Consider the following 20541-nt stretch of genomic DNA (forward strand, 5'->3'; position numbering starts at 1 on the left):
ATATATATATATATATGTATATATATGTATATTACCTAGTGGTGGTCACCACTAAGTAATTATAGATAGCACCTAGTTTCAATAAAAAAAGTATTTTTGGGCTTTCCTATGTCTTTGGCACCGGTTGACGAATCTTCACAAAATGTTCCAAAACAAAAAATTTGACGTTCACGTCAGCTGCTGTCTGGAACGTTTTGGGGTGATCCGTCAAGCAGGGGCCAAGAAAAATGGAGGTCCCAAAACACTTTTCTCCATGTATCTTTCTATAGGGATTTTGAACATCAATAGCGCCTGAATCACTGGATGGAATTACACTTAATTTGGCCGAAAGGTAGTTCTTGGCCCAGAAAGCAATCTTTTTTGTTATTTGTTGTAAATCCATTCTGTTGTTTTTGAGAAATGGAAGAAAATCCAAATTTGTAAATATAGGGAAGTGAAGGCTGTACGAACCCTCCCGATCTAATGCTAAGATCTGATTGGCTGCCAAACTTCAAAAAGGAAGTATTGGCAGCCATCTTGGGATTTGGCTTCAGCAAAGTCCCCAATAAAAGGATAACAAATAAGAAAAGGGGTCAGGGTAGGGACCAACTTATCCCCGAAAAACAATTTTTAGAAGTCTGGGCTCCAGGAGATGGGGTCTCTAGGGCTGAAATTGCCTGGGGGAGGGGTTGGGGTCCAAGAGGGATCCCCCAGAGCAAAAAAGCATTTTAAAACAAATTTAGGCAGGAGTTGTGGTGGATCTGTGGATCCATCGAAAAGTTTTTTTTTTTAAAAACATGAGCAGACTCCCCCACTTGTTTAAATGCAGCCCCTGGGTGGGAAAGGCCCTGGGGGCATTTACATTTTTAATGCAGGGGGGCCACCTGCGGGCCACCGTGCGGCTATCCTTGAGGAGCCAATGATGGCCCTTGGGACCACCACCCCCCCCAGGGTTGGCTCCTGCTATCTCCTGGGGTGCCAATTAACAGGACATAGCTGTTTGCTTTTACTTGGTGGAAGCTGATAGCTGACAGCTCCCTCCAAGCAAAATCAAGCAAAGTTTGCTTTCTGCCAGCAGGAGAGCTGTCAAACAGCTCCCGCTGGCAGAAAGCAGAGTAATTTTCATCTGTTTCCCTGCACTCAAATATGTGTGCAGGGAAACAGATGAAAACATTGCTCGCACAAGCACGGAGCTGCTATTTCAAGCAGCTCCCTGCTTGTGGGAGAAATACCAGCTCTCGCAGGATGCGGTGAGCCTGCTAGGCCTGCAGGGGCCTTGGGCTCTCCCTGCGATTCTGTCACTCTTTCTCTCTTCCATCCCATAATAGGATGAAAGAGAGAGAGGGAGAGAGAGAGAGAGAGACTGTAATTGAAATGTTCCTTCCATTCAATGACTTCAAAGAGTCAGACTAGCAAGATGCTTGGTGTGAATGTTATAGTTACATTTGGATAGACAGCAGACCATGTTCACTTCTGGCTTAACGGTAAAGCTCTTGAACTGTCACTCAGTACGCTGAAGGTTCAAATCATTGTATCTCATAGCAGTGTGTCTGTTTATTTTCCAGTGTTTTGACTCTTAAACATTCCTAGTGATGTAACATTGAAATCTTTTTCCACTCAAAATCTTTGGGTTCATTGTCATAGATAAGTCTGGACACCACATGCTAAGGAGTCACTTTTGGCCTAGTGGTGAAGGTCTCAGAGCTGTACACTGAAGGTTGAGGGTTCAAGTAGGTGTGTCTGTGGTAAGTTCCCTGGCTCCCCAGGGCCAAACTCGGCCAGGGTAGGGGGGCCACATGGCCAACTTATCCCCTCAAAACAATTTGTAGAAGTCTGGGCTCCAGGGGATTGGGTCTCCGGGGCTGAAATTGCCTGGGGGAGGGGTGCCATGTGGAACTTCAGCCAATTCCCACTGTGCTCGGTCAAAGGCTGTTAGCAGAGCGGGGTCGGGTGTTTGGCCACAGGGTCTGCCTGCAAGTTAGGGCCTGCGGCCAACACCACCATGTGCGACACAAGGCTGGGTGGTTTTAGGAGGTTGGCTGCAGGGTCATGCCGAAGGCGGTGCGTGGCAGTGGTTCGATTAACTTATAGTAATGAAAATTACTCTCCATTAAAAAACACCATACAAATTCATTGAAAAAAAGAAAGGTTACAGGGGTTATAGATACGAAATTAAATTTGAAAAAACTTAGGAATTCAATTAAAAAACCAAAGGTCACAGGTACGTTATAGTTAGGCTAACTTTTTAACTGTACAAAACCTTAGAAATTCACCTATTATAGTTAGAGTTATCTCAAGTAAGTATAATTTATGCCCTAAGGTAACTATAACTCACGTCCTCACCATGCACTGCTAATTACCCCACTGATTATGGCACTCATGACATCTTTGATAATATCATTTATAATATCAATGTAATATTTGCAGTAAAATGTTTGATTAAAAAACTGTACACGGAGGGACGCAAGTTAAAGTTACCTTAAGGGATGGAATCAGGGAGCAACACTTAGTAAGGGCCTACCCAGCTGTTTTCCTTTTGTGAGACATTTATTGACCACTGTAGACTGAGTGCAAATTGGGATGTGTTTCCCATCAGTTTTTGCACTGCAGGCAGGTTTGTGTGCAAAGACAGACTCCTGGGCAAGGCCGGAGTCCTTATGGTTTGATTTCTCCATGGACATTAACGGACAGTTATTGTTTTAGTTTGTTTTGTTAGTTTGTTAGTTCCCAGACCCACAATGCCCTTGGGAGCATCAGTCATGTAGCAGTGATACAGTATCCCACAGACTGTCAGTTGCTCTCTGGGGATTGTGGGTACAATTCTGCCTCTATGATCAGATGCAAAGCAAAGAAGGTGTTCCACATAGGCCAGTTCCTGACATGACATCTAGCCAGGCATATGCCTGCCCCTGTCCAACCCAAATCAGCTGCACCCAGCTTTTGTGCAAAGAAAAGCAGGCTCTTGGTATTGGGCTCATCTCTGGCCAGGCCCTGCAACTGACTCCATCTCACCAAACCAGTAAGCAAAGCATTTGGCCTTGTATAACGACCTTTGGGCATAAGTCCTGGCATACAGATATAACATGCTCCAGTCCCTTCACCCTCAAACCAACTGAGTATGAACTTTCATCATCTGCAATGGGCGATGGGCACAGGGCATGAATTAAAGTCCAAAGTTCCACTCACACAAATTTACAAAAATGGACCCGTGGATCAGCAACTGCAAAACAATCACAAAATGATACATACTGATCTGTGAGAAGATCAAGCAATTGCACAACAGCATTAGCGTTTATCATTTTTGGGTGCACATTTGGACTGTCTGAAATCCACATGTAGGGCCTGATTCACAAAGGTAAACATACACTTTTGTATGAGTTTATGATTTTTTGCTATTCACGAACGAATGCAATTTCATAAAGACAATACTTGTAAAATTTGATTGTGAATAGCAGAAAATTGTGAACTTACATAACGGTGTAAATTTACCTCTGTGAATCATGCCCACAATTTCTCTGGGGGCAGAGGCTCCTTGCCCTTTCCCTCTTCTACCACCTGCATTTTTTATGCATGATTCAGTGCCTTGCATTCTCTCATAGTTGCTGGAGGCTAGGTTGCCCGGATGCTCCAAAATCCGCAAGGAACAAGGATAAGTATTATCCCTTAACAAATCACTTCTTCTGTTAATCAAACCTATCCTTTTATAAACTTATTTAACTTCATTCAAGTTTCTTGAAAATCGGTTCCAGAGATTGTGCTGTAGGTGCAATGTTGTAGTCTCTGAATGAATTAACATGGAGCTCTCTACTTTTGTGGTAGCAGCTACAACGTTAAAGGATCTTCACAAAATCTTTACGATCGAGTCATTGTGGATGTGCCAGAATGTACAAGGGATTCATATAACTTTGCCACATAGTGTCAAATGTATTAACAAATAAAATGTGTAAAATGATGTATATCATGTTTTGCTTCTTTTATTGCTCATAATGGAGGAGCCAAGAGCCCATACTTAAGAGGTCCATATGAAATACAAATAATATAATAATCATAATGTCGGGTCCAAACCACTTTAGAGTGATTTAACATTGTTGCACTTTTAATTATAATTCTATTCATGAAAGGTAAACAAAACCTGACTCTACTTAGAGCCCATTTTTACCTGAGCCTTGCAGAGAACAGCTTCTTCAATCTCTTCTTTCAACAGATTGTTTTTAACAATGCAAAGAGTGTATTTTACTGAGAGTGACCTATAAGCACTTCCATTAAGCTAAGCGAACTATCTTCTTGAAATTATAAAATACGGCCCCAGATAATTGAATTGCCTGCTAGGAACTCGAGAGAGATTTTGGAGAGGCAACTTTGCTATATTAGTAAGTTTGACTGTTTTGGAGACAAGTTAACAAACCCCAGTACAGAACCCTCTGGTTTTCTGAAAATATTCATCCTGAAAACAGCCCCCAATTAATAAGAGAAAATAAGGAGGCCCGATGACCTGTGCCAAAGCCTCAGTTGAACTAATGCTGTGCACCAGAACTAGACAAGACTGCTTTCCAGCTTATCAATGAGATCCGTTGGTTACTCTGTCATTTGCTTTGGTGTGTTTGCTTGTTGAGTTAGACTGACGTATTCGGATGTCAACTTGGTACTGTAGGAACTAGGGACAATAGAGGAGTCAGAGACTACAGTATTCACCAAAGAAGATTTGGATCCTATTCCCAATTCATGAAGATTGCTCATGAATTTCAGCGGTGACTGCCACTGAATGGGGCTGACGGGTCGGAGCGCAACTGGAGAAGAGGGGGTTAAAAAAAAAAATAATAAGAAGAAGAAAAAACATTTACCTTCGAGGGGAGACGCGTTCATCTTCACTCCGCCCTCGTCCTCTTCCCGGGTGCACACAGCCAATCACGACACTGCTTTCAACCCCATGACAGCAGCGTTGCTATTGGTCTGAGTGGCAAGCTTCGCTGCTCAGACTGGGAGTGGGAGCCTGTGCATGTTATCCACTTAGATGTGCAATACAGCCGGGAAGAGAACATGCAAAGCGTGCATGTCTGTTTGGTCGGCCCAACTCGGCCGAACAAACAGAAATGCACACATTGTGGTTCATAGCCCTCCTCTGGGCCCCTCCCTCCAGTCTATCCCCACCCCACCCCTTACTCCCAGGAAAAATAAAATGTTGATAACGTAGCATACTTTATTATCATTTTAGTTTTCCTTTTTTCAAAAACTCCAGCAGGGTGACGCTCCTCTGCCTTAGCTTTGTGTAAAGTAGGTCTCTAAACTCTAAAGGCAAATTTCCTTTAGTGGTATGTCGTATCTTGTGTCCCTACAAGTTGTTGATAAAAAATGTAGAAAAAACATTGATGTCATTGGATGATAAGGTTGAAGGTTCTGCGTTGATCCAATGAATGCATGACCTTGTCCCTACATCGTTTCCCAGTCACAAACTTCCTCATTGTGAGCTCCCTCAAAATGTCTCTGAAATTGCGAAATCCATATAAATCTGCTGACCAGCCCAAATGAAAACAGAGAAATTCAGTAAGAGTCCCACAAAAGAAAAACTGAGGGATGCCATTCAGCATTGTCCTTACCAGGAGTTGGCCAATGAGAAACACCTTCTATCTCCTGGAGCTTTTTTGCTTGGGTTTCTTCTTCATCTTGACAACCCGACAGTGTAACTGAATGGAATCATTGATCAGTTATTGGAAGGCATTCAAATGGGGAAGTATTTGCTCTAAAAAAGATTGAGGGCATGATTTAGATTTTGTCAGGTGGATACACAGTCACAAATGTGGCAGATGTTCCATTTGCCAAACAACAAGTGAATTAGGATATGTTGCACTTGCCATAAGAGAGACAGGATGTCTGCCACATTTGTGATGGAGTACCCATCTGCTAAGCACTAAATCAGGCTCGAAGTCTAAATATCAGTTTTCTCAGCAGGTTAACGCTACCTGACCACATGCACTAGCGAGTCAGATTACGCTTTACCAAAGGCAAGCTGAAAAGGCACATCAATACACTTAGGCCCATATTTATACTTTTTTAGCACCGTATTTGTGCCACTTTTTGATGCAAAAGCAGTGCAAACTTACAAAATAAAATTGAATTTTGTACGTTTGCGCTGCTTTTGCGCCTAAAATCGGCACAAATGCGACGCTAAAAAAGTATAAATATGGGCCTTAGGGTATATCTACAAGCCCCGTGCACCATCGGAGCGTCACTTTTTTGATTCATTGGCGACGCAGAGTGCAGCCCCATATCTATGATGCCACGCAAAGCCACTTTGCATGGCTTTTAATGGCCTCATAGATATGAAGTAAGGCAAGGCAGTGCAAGTCACTGTGTTGCCATACTCTGCATTAGGGGGACATTGCATGGGTGTCGCAGTGTGTTTTCCCATGAAACACCAATAGGTTTTGACACATTCACAGATGTATAAGGTTATATAAACCTAGGAATGCATCAAACAGTACACCTTCCCAGGGGAGGTGTAGCGAGCAGAAATATCTTTATTGCTCCTCGTTTTTTCCTCTTTCATGTGTGCTGCATTCTGCAGCACTCAAAGAAAGAGGAAAACGTCCCCATGGATTTTTTGTGCAGGAAGGTATCACTTACTGCACGAAAGCAATCCTGCATGCAATGCAGACACCCGTGCACCATAGTGCCAGGGTGCCTGCATTGGTACTAGGTAGCCAAAAGGGCACCAGCACAGGAGTAAAGGACAGAAATGCACTGTATTTCGTAAATATGGTGCATTTCTGCACTTTTCCTGTGGCGCAGGGCAGCCCAGCAAGGTTACTTGCTTGGCTGCCCTGCATCACTATTCTTGTAAATAGGCCTGTGGAGCAGAGTTCACTTTTAAGATAACTGCGTCAAGGCTATATTTAATTTTCTTTTAGGGTATCCTCCTGACTGGACTGTTCTGAGAGTTCAGCCATACCAAATAACAAGTTGTGTGGCCACATCCTCTCCTCAGCCTGTGAAGTACTTTTTCTCTCAGTTTCTCTCTGTTTTCTCTCTCTCTCATACACACACATGCGCGCGCGCACACTCACACAAACACACACACACACAGACGCACGTATGCCCATACACCTTACCATTGGCTCCTTTACCCTAAGCACCCTAAGCACAGGTGCACAGCTACATATAAACACACCGGGGATCAGACACAAGCAAAGGGAGGCACACAAATAGACACGGACACAAATGTCTTCCTTCCAGAAGATATCACTTGGTAAATGGATGTATTTCAAGCACTTTGTGATTTCATATAATGCGAACAAGAACCTCGAGACGTAGCAAGGCACTTTACACAGAAGATATTTAAGAGCAGTTGCATTAGTTTAGATTCATACAGAATAAGAGTGGAAGCAAATAGTTTAAAAATAGAGAGACAATATACAATTGTTATACGATGCCCGCATGCTTACATATATCATTATCGCTTATTACATAACTGAACAAAAGTTAAGAGAGGAGCACATTAAATTTAAATATGTGAAACTGTTACATAAAATGCTCAATTTTGCTCCAAATGACAGAAACTGAAAACACAGAGGACTCCTTAAAATAGCAAAAGAGAAACGCGTCATTATTTTCACTTCATAACTAGGAAATTAGCGTTATTATATACCACCCATCTATCAATGTGCATAGTGGCCCCATTGCCCAAGTTATATGTGACACCTTCAGCCATTTCTGACTTTTTAGCAGGCATAAGTTGGTATTGGGGTCTTGAAGTTTTGCTTTTAGCATTACAAAAACATAGCTGTAAAAATATGAACATGGAAAATGCCCGTGACCAAAACCCAGGACTGGCTGCATGTGAGATCAAAGTATATTACCATGTATCCTATTCCCTTGACCATGCTTTAAATCATTGAATGCCTCTATAATGCACAAAGCCTTGACTACCTAAACTATACATAGTTCATTGTCACATGATACACAACAGCCAGTCTTCTATTGCATATCACCCTAATGCATATTATGTATTGCTCTTGTAATGCACTTCACCCTGTACCCTGGCTGCACATGGTTATGTAAGTCTGTTAGTCTAGGTTCATTCATGTCTACGTGTTTGTGTGAGGGGGGGCCTCCTGACTAAATAGCCCGCCCTAATTTTTTTGCTTTTTGGTCATTCAGTTTTCACTCTTTTACTGTGAGGGAGCCTCATAGTCTGGGACTCACCCACAGTAAACGCATGGTAAAATGGACTGCGTGTGTTTACAGCCAGTGCTGCCTTGTTGAGGTAAGGCTGCTGTGAGGGTAGGAGGCCCAGGGCTGGTTACACGTGACCACTTGTGCACACACATGTGCACCAATGTGAGAGCTGTGTGTGGAGCCCAAGAACTGTGCCCAGCACAGAAGGGACAATGCAGAGTGAGTGGTGGCCTGGGATAGGCTGTATGATGTGGGTGTACACATGTAAGAGGTAGTCAGTGTGCTTTATTGTTGACTGTAGTGACACTCCATTATATACCTATGGGATAGGCAGCCCTAGGGTGCAACTCCAGTTCACTAGGATCCACAGACTCCAGAGTCACGCCGATGTACACTGTAATGTGTTCCAAAAGAACAATGCAGTAGGTTACAAAAGCATATCTGTACAACTTATGGGTCTTCCAGGAATGCCATCTTTCTCTGAATCAGCTCAGGATCAAGGCCCAGGCCTTTGTGACCCTGCTGGCTGGTTTAATTACTGTTATCTCTAGCTGCAAGAACAGGGCCCTTCATCAATCAGCCAGCTGTCATACTGTGCCAGGAACCGGGCCAGCTCCAGGTCTCTCAACGAGGAGGGGCTCCTTGGAGGAATTGGTGGTGAAGGCCCTGGCAGGAATGTCAGGGAAGAGGGGAGTTTAGACCCTCAGAGCCCATGTGGCAACTGACCCATGAGCGATGCCATTTTAAGCTATCCCATAAGACTGTGCCGGAAGGTTTGGACTGAGGTGAAGAAATCAGGATATGCCAAAGGTGCAGCCCTGCTAGCCTTTCTGCCCCCACTTAAATGGCCTTGCACAGAGGAGAGAGCTGTCTCTTGGTTGTGCTTTTTTGCAAAACACTGAGACTGAAGACGGGCGTCATGGACAACTGGAAGGAAGAACCCCTTTACTGTCCACTGAGACAAGGACTCTGCCCCTGATTGACTCCTGCCCAGTGGGGCACTTCCCAGGACAAGGTAAGCTGGTAACCTTACCCCACCCAAGGGGCAGTTGGAGGGAAAGCCTGGAGTTCTGCGAAAGAAGGGCACACAGCCCATGGAGAGAGGCACCCAAGTCACCCAATGAGACTGGCTCCCTACCAAGTTGGGGATCTTCGAGACCAGGAGGCCTGATGAAAGTGCTCCAGGTGGCAAGTGCTCACCACCACGAGTGATAGGAGACCAACATCATCAAAATTGGCCCAAGAGGCCTGAGTTATGCCCATTAGAAGGTTTGTGACTTTTGACCCCTTTTCAGCACGAGTGGTAAAGTGAGTGGGGCTCGGCAGTTTCTCTGGACTGTGCCCCCATGGTAGACCAGGGCCCAGGGGGCCCCAAAAGCAAGAAATCTGCAGAAAGAAGTGCTGTCGCGCTTCACTTCTAAAGAGAAGGAGGGACCCAGGACCCCATCCCTAGGCTTTGACCACAAAGCAAAGTCAGGGAGTGCCACAGGGTAGCTTTGCATGGCCTCATAGATATGATTAAGAGGCCTGCGCCACGGGAGCATCATAAAGACTGACTTTCCAGTGGTGCAAGCCTCTTGTAAATGAAGCCCCAGATTTAGAGGGTTATTTACAAGAAACCTGAACCACAGGAGCATCACTCTATTAGACACTCCAGTGGCTCAAGCCTCTCAATCATGTCTATGAGGTGAAGCAAAGCTACCCTTCATGGCTTTGCGTGGCCTCATAGATATGAAGTAAGGCAAGGCAGAGCAAAATGATAAGTAGCCTTACTCTGCGTCAAGGAGGCATTGCATGGGCATTGCAATGGCTGTTCCCATGCAACACCCATGGATTTTGACGCTACCCCAGAGTTACAAAATCACGTAAACCTGAAGCAGCACCAAAACCTTATGCCTCCCCAAAGGACATGTAACAAGGAGAAATTTTATCTTTTCTTCTTGTTTTTTCCTCTTTCCATGTGTGGGCATTCTGCGACACCCACAGAACGAGGAAAAAACCTCCATGGATTGTTTTTGTGCAGAAAGGTGTCCTTTCCTGAACAAACACAATCCTGACAATAATGCAGACACTCTTGCACCATGATGAAAGGGTGCCTGAGTTGGCGCTAGGCACCAAATTGTGTGCCGGCACTGATTGAAAGGACAGGAATGCACAGTATGTCGTAAATACAGTGCATTCCTGCCCTTTCGATTTAGCGTGGGGCAGTGCTGCAAAAAGACTTGCAGTGCTGCCTTACACCAAATATTTGTAACTGATGCCCTTAATATCGTCATGTATGCTGCTTGCTCACAAGGAGTACATAGTCTGAAATATTTACAGACGGAAGGAAGAGCCACTGTTGCACAGAAGGAGAACTTTAGAGCTACAATTATTAACAAACTAAATACAGAATAATCTTAAATTTTGTCAAGGCATATTGTGATGCAATCACTAATCTAAACACATTTTCTAACTACTACCAGATTTATAATATTTGCATGCATCCCGTGATGTTAGTTCCCCGTGAAAAACATTGCATTGCTCTCCAGTAAGCATTTTGGAGACAGGATCAGATTAGCACTACTTGAATTTATGAGATCGGTATGATTTACATTATTGTGGAGGGTTCTTCGTAACTCATGAGAGAGAAACACATGCATATTCTACATACTCATCCAGGCACAAGCTCCCTTGCACACATGCACACACACACACATGCACACAAGTTGCCCCTTTCTCCACCTCACTCTGGTCTTTTGCAGTGTTTATATATGGTGCTGTTTTGGTAGAGATGGTTGTTCCCATTGAGGTATTAGTGTGGTGGGACAGTGTTAGAGATGAGGTCCCTGGCTGGCAGTCAGTTTGCACTCTGTCCTATCAGGGACTCTCACTCTAGTCAGGGTGAGGGAAATACACAGCTCAGACAACCCATGCTCACCCCCTTGGTAACTTGACACAAGCAGTCAGGCATATCTCAGAGGCAATGTGTAAAGTATTTGTACCAACACACACAGTAACATAGTGAAAACATCACAAAAGCACTCAACACCAGTTTAGAAAAATAGCCAATATTTATCTGAGTAAAACAAGACCGAAACAACAAATATCCAATATACACAAGCAAAGTTATGAATTATCAAAGATTAAACTTCTAAATAGTGCTTAGAAACACAAATGCTTCAATTTGTGTTATGATGGCGTTGTGACTGAGTCGTTCCCAACAATCCGACATCAATTGGCACCAGTCACTGAGTCACACGGACCTCCAGGTACAGTACCTATTGAAAGTGAGGAAACAAGCCGGTACACGGAGTTGTGGAAGCGAGGCATTGCTGGATCCAGTGTAGCATCGGTTCCGGTGCTGCAGAGCAGTGGAGCGTAGGTGTCGGTACGAAGCATCGGATCCTTTCTGCAGAGCAGGGGAGATGAGGCGGCTTCGGTACGAGACATTGGTTACTTACGCTCAGGTGGGGGTCGACGTCCGGCAGATCAAGATGAAGTCGGTGACCTCTCGAAATCGCAGTCATACCACAGGACTGCATGCGCTGCAGCTGAGTCGGGTGTCACGCATGCCGGTAACATGGCACTCGGGACTCACAAAGTCACAATGCCAGCGGTGCTGCAGCGGGATGAGGCCTGCAATGTCAGTTAGGGTGATCGCACCCCAGGAGGGACCACGGCTTTGGTTGCAGTCAGCGACGCGGGGTGAGACTGCGGGGTCAGTCGGGGCATCGTCTGGCATCCACACACATGATTTTTCTTGATTTTCAACCAGTTTTCAGTTCCAAGGGTCCAGAAACTGGAATAGGCACCACCTGGCGAGTCAGGGTCCACAGTAAGCATAGGCTGGTAGGTGAAGTCTTTGCTGTCCCTGAGACTTCTTATCGGGAGGCAAGCTCAGTTGAAGCCCTTGGAGAAATTTCACAAGCAGGATACACAGCAAAGTCCGGCCTTTGTCCTCTCTAAGGCAGAAGCAGTAACGGCAGGTCAACCTACAAAGCACACACAGCAAAGAGGCAGTACTCCTCCTACAGCTCTTCAGCATTTCTTCTTGGCAGAGGTTTCTCTTGACCCAGAAGTGTTCTAAAAGTCTGGGTTTTGGGTCCGCTGCTTATACCCCTTTCTTCCTTTGAAGTAGGCAAACTTCAAAGGAAAGTCTCTGTGGTTGACAAGATCCTACCTTGCCCAGGTCTGGCCCCAGACACACACCTGAGGGACGCAGACTGCATTGTGTGAGGACAGGCACAGCCCTTTCAGGTGCAGTGGTAAGCTCCTCCCTCCCCACTGTAGCCCAGGAGACTCATCAGGATATAGAGGACACTCCGCAGCTCCCTTTTGTCACTGTCTAGAGGGAATTCATAAACAGCACAACTGTCAGTCTGAGTCAGGCATGGAATCCACAGGTAGACAGAGACACAGAATGGTTAAGCAAGAAAATGCACACTTTCTAAAAGTGGCATTTTCAAACTGTCAATCTAAAAATCTACTTTACCAAAAGATGTACTTTTAAATTGTGAGTTCAGAGACCCCAAACTCTGCACCCCTAGCTACTCCTGTTGGACCTGGCCCTTTTACAGGGTCATTCCCCAGACTTTTTGCTTTTGCCTCCTTATTTTTCTGACCTGTGTTGGCTGACGTTTTGACTCTGAGCACTTTTTCACTGCTAACCAGTGCTAAAGTGCATGTGCTCTCTCTTGCAAATTTAGTATGATTGGATTCTACCTGATTGGCATATTTAATTTACCCATAAGTCCCTTTTAAAGTGGTATCCCTATACCCAGGGCCTGTAAATTAAATACTACTAGTGGGCCTGCAGCGCTGCTTGCGCCACCCACTGAAGTAGCCTGTCAAACATATCTAAGGCCTGCTAGCACAGAGCCTGTGTGTGCAGTTTTCTGCCACAGGGACCTGGCATCTAAATTTAATTGCCAGGCCCAGAACTCCCCTTTTATTACATGTAAGTCATCCCTAAGGTACTCTCTAGCTAGCCCTTGGGCAGGGTGCCATGTATGTAGAAGGCAGGACATGTGCCAGGTTGCATGGTCTGTCCTGGTAGTGACAAACAGCCTAACTTGGTGTCTCACTGCTGTAAGTGCTGCCCTCTCATAGGATTTCATTGGAAATGCCGTGCCTTATGTGTAAGGGGTATTGTCTGATTTATGAGGGGTAGCGTAGGCATGTTTGGTATGGTTGTGACAGTGGTAAGAAATGCTGCGTACTGGTGTAGGTTTATTTGTTATTACTATCACAGAAATGCTTCTAGAAAGTGCACATTTATCTGTGCTTATAACTTTGGTGTTTTGCAGCTTGTCTCCAATCAACGTCTGGGCAGACTGACAGTTGGGGCTTTGTGCATACTTCTCAGACAGCCTGAACACAGGGAGGGTGGAGGTGACACAGAGGTGCATCTACATATTGCAAAGCCTTCCTGGGCTGAGAGAAGGGAGAGGCGGGGCACACCTGCATTCGTAAAGACTGTGCTCTGGCCTCACACAATAGGGTCGTTAACCCCCCACTGATGTTTGGAGCCTGTGCTGAAAGGAGAGAGGGGGCACTCCCAGAACCAGTTGTAACTGGCTGGAACATCCTCTCCCTACCATGGAAAAACACTGTAAGAACTGACTATAAGTACAGGGGAATTTTCCCCACAATTTGAACATTCTTGGAACTTGAAACTGGACACAGAACGCTGATTAATGGACTCACCAGGAAACCACCTTGGACTGCTGCTGTTGTGCTAACCTGTGACTTGCCTGGTCACTAGGAGGAACTGCCACCATCTGCACCCCTTGTGCTGGCCTGTAGCTGGGCCCACCAACCCTGTGCTTCTTCTTGTTTTGGTTGCTCCCAGGGACAGGGTGTTGTGGCCCCTCACCCCTGCCAACCCTTCTACCACTTTGCCCACAACGCTTTCCAAAGGGCGCTCTTTGTTTCTAAGGAAAAATCACCGCCGAGGCTGCAGATTTGACCTGAGCGCTGTGAAAAGCGCTTTATTGGGAACCCTAAAAGTCACTGCCGCAGCCTGGGCTTATCGGAGTGCCCCTCGTGCTCTGCACGGAGCCTCTCCCCTGCCGGGAGTCACCGCCGCAACCCGCCTCTTCATGTGAGATCCAGCGCGCCGGAGCTGCGCTGTCTTCGGTGCCCGCAGGACACTTATAACATAAGGAATAGGAGCGAGCGCGCTCCTGTCGTGCTCCCGGGTGCCTGCCCGCTGCCGTGAGCCGGAAAGGTTAATTGCAAAGCTTTTCCGTCGGGCGAGGGGACGGAAGCCTCCTCAGAGGCTCCCCCTGCCCCACCAGGTCCACAGTATCGTGTGGGGCTCTGTCGCCCCCCTCCCGAGGAAGGGCCGGACGAGGCCCAGGGGGAAGCTCCCCCAGAGGACGCGGCCCCCAGAAGGGCCAACATCGAACAGGAAGAGCGGGTGGGGTGAAAGTCTCATCAGAGGCTCCCCGCGCCGCCAACAATCGTCCCTGTGGCAATTTTTTTGGCCCCCTCCTTTGCTATAGGGGCCCATTTGGAATCTCAGAGAGGGTGCTGGCTACCCCTCGCCCCTACAGAACAGCGTGTGGCCCCCGTTGAGCACATAGGAGCGCCGGGGGCCCCCACTCCGACCTTCCAGTCACTGGAGTGCTTTACACTCGGAACTAAGGTACTCTTGGGGTCACTGGGAGGGTGGGATGTTCTAGGGTGATCCACTGAGAGAAACATATTTTTATTTATGTCTTGCCATATGTTCACTACTGTTCCTTTTAGGGGTACTTAGGAATATTCATGACAAGTGCATATACCTCTTATTGTAATTCCTGACTACTGCTTATGTTGCAGAATCCTGAGTACTTATGTGTTTTAATGTGACAACTGCATATTCTTGCAGAGTATTAGTAACTTGTGTAACATTCTGACAACTGCTAAGGTAGCAGGGTATTACTTACGTGTAATTTTGGTCTAATTATGTTTTTGCAATACAGATTATTTTTACATAGCTCAGTGTTGTGTTTACTTTGTGGTGTACATTTTGCGTCACATGTGTTGTGTGTTGTGCAAACGCTTTACATTGCCTCCAGGTTAAGCCTGACTGCTCGTGCCAAGCTACCAAGTGTGTGAGCAGGGGTTATCTTGGACGTGTAACTCCCAAGCCCTGACTAGAGTGGGTAGGTTCTGCCTGGCTGAGGTGCATACCCTAGCCAACCAGAAACCCCATTTCTAAAACTCCCAATAGTAAACTGCACTTTAATAGCATTTAAAGGCAGCCCCCATGTTAACCTATCAGAGACATAGGCCTTGCAACAGTGAAATAAAATTTCCCAGCATTTCACTATCAGGACATGTAAAACACATCAGTACATAGCCTACCTTTTAAATACACTGCACCATATCCATGGGGTTACCTAAGGCCTAGCCTGGGGGTGCCTTACATGTAAAAAAAGGGAGGGTTTGGGCTGGGCAACTGGGTACACTTGCCAGGTCGAATTGGCAGTATAACACTGTATACACAGGCACTGCAGTGGCAGGTCTGAGCCATGTTTACAGGGCTACTCATGTGGGTGGCACAATCAGTGCTGCAGGCCCACTAGTAGCATTTGATGTACAGGCCCTGGACACCTCTAGCGCAGGAAACACCCGGAACAAAGACTGCTTAACCACGAAGTCGTGGAAAATCAAAGCGAAACAACGGTTTTGTTTTCCACGACTTCCTGGTTTTCGTGCCTTAACCACGCATGTGTGAACCACGTACATGTGTGGTTAGGGCACAGAAGAAGGGAGTCGACGCGGTGAAGGAGGTGGGGTGGGGGCTCGGGGGATTAGGGTTTAGGGGGGAGGGTTTAGGTTTTAGGGGTGGGTTGGGGGGTTGGCGTATTGCTTATTTATTTATCTAATCCTCTATTTTTGTGCCTTGTACAATACTGATGTCACCATGTGGTCTTATCAGAGTACTAGAGAGCCAGGCACTTGGTGAGTGGTTTGAAAATTAGGTTGAACAGTGAAATGTTCTCTGATTTGTGGGATCCAGCTACTCATGGGGTGTTCTAGTCAGATACAAAAGATGCACACATTTAGAAAATGGCTATACTGCCATTATTAGGTACTAGGCAGTGTCCTACTTTCAACAGCTAGACGTTTCCTTCCCATTTCCCTTTGTTCTGTGTTATGGCCAATCTGCTGGGTGAAAAAGAAGCTGGGACTCTGGCCATGCCCGGATAATGGGCACTGTACATACCCTTGTTTCCTAGACTGTGAAAACCAAGAATGCACAAAGATGCACAGTTCGTTTCAAAAGAATTGGTAAGAGGAATTACACACACTCCTCTAACAAGGCAACATTGCTTTGTTGGTCCAGCCCAGTTGGTAACTTGGGAATTCTACTGGAGATCTTACAGGTATGGCTGCATCCCTGTGGAAGTCGGGCACCATTTCAGGCTGGAGTTTATTTGCAAGAGACACTCTTTGCCTAAGTCAGTCTTATGCACTCTTCTGTCACATTTACCCTGTAGTGCAAAAATAGAGCACAAGTGTGAACCCAATGCTACTAAGCAAGTTTATGTCTCCGTGCTGAGACCTTTCTTCTGACATCTACCAGAGCCGCAAAAAGGGTACTCCTTTATATGTTTCATCATGGCATGCCAATAAATGATATCTAAATTTGGAGTTCATTCCGTAGCTAGAATGATAAACATGGTGTATCCTTTGAAAAATATATTAAGAAATGAATCCCGACCAAATGAGGCACATAAATAAGAAATGCAACCAAAATTGATACTCAATAGCTAAATGGTCAAATATCCTACCTTACAATTATTAGAAACCCCCTTAGCAACACTACTACCTCAAGTACCACCACTAACTATGGCACCATCAACACCAATAGCACAAGAATCACTTTCTTGTATTAGTAAGATTAATATGATTATTAATCATGAATTTGTGATGGGTGAGCTTGGGGAGGGAGGGTGTCTGGTTCTTCTGTTGGTAGTGGTGTTCCATGTGGGGATTATGCATTTGACAGTGGGGGTGCTTGTGTCAGTAATAGTGCTTGTGGTAGTTTTTGCAAACGTGATGGTGATACAGTAGGCCGCCATTGTAGCATTGAAGCTTACAGTGGCAGTTCCTGGAATAGACTAGTTATGGAGGCTCTGACTGGCTTACTTTGGGGATGGTGTTAATAGTGGAGATTGCGGTGCTGGGATTGCAGTGCTGGTCATAAAGTCTGTATTTTTACATAGGATGCGGTGGTGCATATGCTTGTGGCAGCAATGGCATCTATGCCCCTAGTGGTGGTTGTGCTAATCATAGTGGTGGTCCTGCATATAAGGATAAATCTTATTGTGATGGTGTTTGTGATTGTATTAATACTTGTGATGTTGGTATTTGTGGTGATATTGCTTGTGATTCTGGTGATGCATGTGGTAGTGGGCTTGACTGTAATGGTAGTGGGTAGCTTGGTGATGCTTGTGCTAGTGTGGTAATGCTGGTGGTGCTATGGGTGGTGGTGTGTGTAGGTGTATTAATAAAAGCCTTTGGCATGATGTGTGTGGTGCCTAGAGTACTGGTGGTACTTCCAGTGGCAATGATTTTATTGGAGTTTGTGACCGTGACTGTGGTAATATGATACTGTGTTCAGGTCGATAATATAAACTCGGAGTAATATAATCACTAAATCCTCATGATAAATGCATAATTACTATTCTTATACCCACACCTGCTTATCTATACTTACCTTGCAATGTAAGGGGTAGGTCAATGAAGAGGATGCGGCATTATTAATATGCAATATAACACGTGATAGTACGATTGTGGCAAAGCTTGTGCTGGTGCTTATGGTGTTAGTGACGTTTGTGTTGGTAATATTTGTCATAGCACTTCTGGAGGTGTTTTTATCATGGTACCAGGGGTAGTGATGCTGGTATTCAGGCTGTCACTTGTACTCTTTGTGGATTAAGTGGTGGTGGTTGTGGTGATTTTAATGGCTGCTCCATTGATGGGACTTTAAAAAATGGTGCTGTTTGTGTCGTTTGTGGAGGTGATTTTGCTTTGGCAGTGGTGTTGAATGCAGCTTTGATTCTTGTGGTGGGGGTTGTGGTGTTGCTGTTGGTGTTTTTATTGCTTGGTGCACAGAGGAGAAGGTAAAGGCAGCATTGTCTAGAAAAGAGCAAATGCTGTTCTTTCCTTTGCAATCTTAAATGCCACGCTATATATTGAAGCACTTGAAAACACAAAGAAATAATGCGTCATATCTCTTTACCAACAACTGGAGAAGGAATTAGACTGATAGCTATCCAATTACTGACACCCAAGTGCACGTCACACCATAAGAACTTGCCCATTGCCTAGTCTAATAAGTTGTTGCCACAAGTCTAATTTGTGTTTGCAAAGTGCATTTAATGTGAATATTAATAGACATCATTCATAATATAACTTGTGTCTTTACCTACAACTGTATAATTAAAAATATGCACATTAGCCGTATAAGATACCGAAGAGCTCATACTTCAGTGTAATAACAAACAAACCTGAACTTGTTTTTAAATCTTACCTGTCTAAATCCTGGTAGCTTAGTCAAGCTAGTTTAAAAATAAAGGAAGCATCTCACATTTTTTTCCACTAATACATTGATAATTACCTTGTTCTTCATCCTCGTCATCATCTTCATCTTCCTCCTCATCCTCATCGTCCTCCTCCACTTCTGCTTCATCTTCATCATCTTCTTCTTCAATCTCTTCTTCCTCACGGTCTACCTCTTCCTCATCATCTTCCTCCTCCTGGTCCTCGTTGTCATCCGAATACTCTTCCTCCTCCTCCTTTTCGTCCATTTCCTCGGTCCCATCTGTTTCATAGCATTCATCGGCAGACAATTTGTCCGTCTTCGCTACAAATGGTTTTCTTTTAGGGGTGGGCTCTTGAGGCTGCTTATCTTGTGTTTTCCTTTTTTTAGCCAGCGGGCAGCCGTAAACACTGTTAAAAAGAGAAATTTGATGATGTCTTAGTTATGGCACGCATGACACCTTTTTGCACTGTTTATAGTGTTTAGTAGTAACTCATAATTATGCATTTTAACGGTTGCAGGCTGGACAAACAGAGGACTGTTACAGAAGCATATTATGTATGTTGAGCATTGCATAGGTAATTGCATAGGCATTGCATTGGTAATTTACAAACATAGGCAATGCCCTTTCAATGTCTGAACCAAAGGAAAAGATACAAAAGCCCCATTCTTGTTACGAGAAGAAGACTGTAACCCTCTACGCCGGCGCCACACTCAAACTCAAACGCAAACTCCAGAGAATCCAGAACACAGAACAAAACGGTAATGCCCTCTATGCCGGCACCACACTCAAACGCAAACTTCAGGGAATCCAGAACACAGCCGCACGTCTCGTCCTTGGCCTCCCCCGCCACGAACGAATCTCACCACAACTCAAAACCCTTCACTGGCTCCCCATAGACAAGAGAATCATATTCAAGATCCTCATCCACTCACACAAATCCCTCCACAACACCGGCCCAACCTACCTCAATGAAAGAGTTAACTTCCACACTCCCACACGCAACCTCCGATCAGCCAACCTCACCCTAGCCACAGTCCCCCGCATCCAACGCACCACCACAGGAGGCAGGTCTTTCTCCTACCTCGCCCCCAAAACCTGGAACTCCCTCCCCCCCGACCTTTGCAAAACCAAAGACCTACTGGTCTTCAGAAGGAACCTCAAGAAATGGTTGTTCGATCAGTGACCCTCCCTGCCCTCCCCCCTGTTTCCCCTCCCCCAGCGCCTTAAGACCCTAACGGGTGAGTAGCGCGCTCTACACATTTTTTGATTGATTGATTGAATCATTTGATGCAACTATGCAGAAAAGAAAAAAATAGACGGACACAGCCAACCTGTACAAAGATGCATTGAATAGAATGAATGTTGTGCGTGAACGTGTCATTCATTCATGTATTGGTGTCGGCCCTTAGCAAAGTGCTATTGTCTTCGATCCACTTTCAACTATTCTCACTAAACATTTCTGTTAAAAGTGCGAAATTGGCAAAGAGCTAGACTGTGTTTTTTGTGGATGGTCATGGGTAATTTAAGGCCCTACTCGGTCCAGTAAGTGTGTGGTGAAAAAGTATTTCCGTAGTCTAAAAATGGATAGCCTGATTCACAAACCTATTTGTACATCTATGTGAACCTTAGTGGACAAATTAACGCACCGAAGAGGGCAGCCTTCATATTCCTGATTTACGGGATCAGAGAGATATATACCTTATAACAAGGATTCCTTATCCCACAGGTAAGTGTGGGTTTGTGGGCATTCCATTTAGGATCCACATTAAAAATGGAGAAGAGTCTAAATCGTGCCAGATTGTGGGCATTCACTAACTATTTTCATATAGTTTTGCACACCGAAGTTAACTCATAGTTTACTTCA

At 45.1% G+C, this 20541-nt stretch overlaps 1 protein-coding gene across 26 annotated transcripts in view; it reads right to left on the bottom strand.

The window, feature by feature from the left end:
• Window positions 1-20541, bottom strand: part of MYT1L (myelin transcription factor 1 like) — a 1206615-nt gene that overhangs the window by 287762 nt on the left and 898312 nt on the right. For all 26 annotated transcript variants that reach the window (XM_069235880.1, XM_069235860.1, XM_069235873.1 and 23 more), the window contains one exon: window positions 18752-19083. In XM_069235880.1, coding sequence (XP_069091981.1) covers window positions 18752-18941 — 190 coding nt within the window. In that variant the 5' untranslated portion in view covers window positions 18942-19083. The remainder of the gene's footprint in view (window positions 1-18751; window positions 19084-20541) is intronic.

This window comes from Pleurodeles waltl, chromosome 5 (genome assembly GCF_031143425.1).
Source record: "Pleurodeles waltl isolate 20211129_DDA chromosome 5, aPleWal1.hap1.20221129, whole genome shotgun sequence".
NCBI classification, from domain to species: domain Eukaryota; kingdom Metazoa; phylum Chordata; class Amphibia; order Caudata; family Salamandridae; genus Pleurodeles; species Pleurodeles waltl.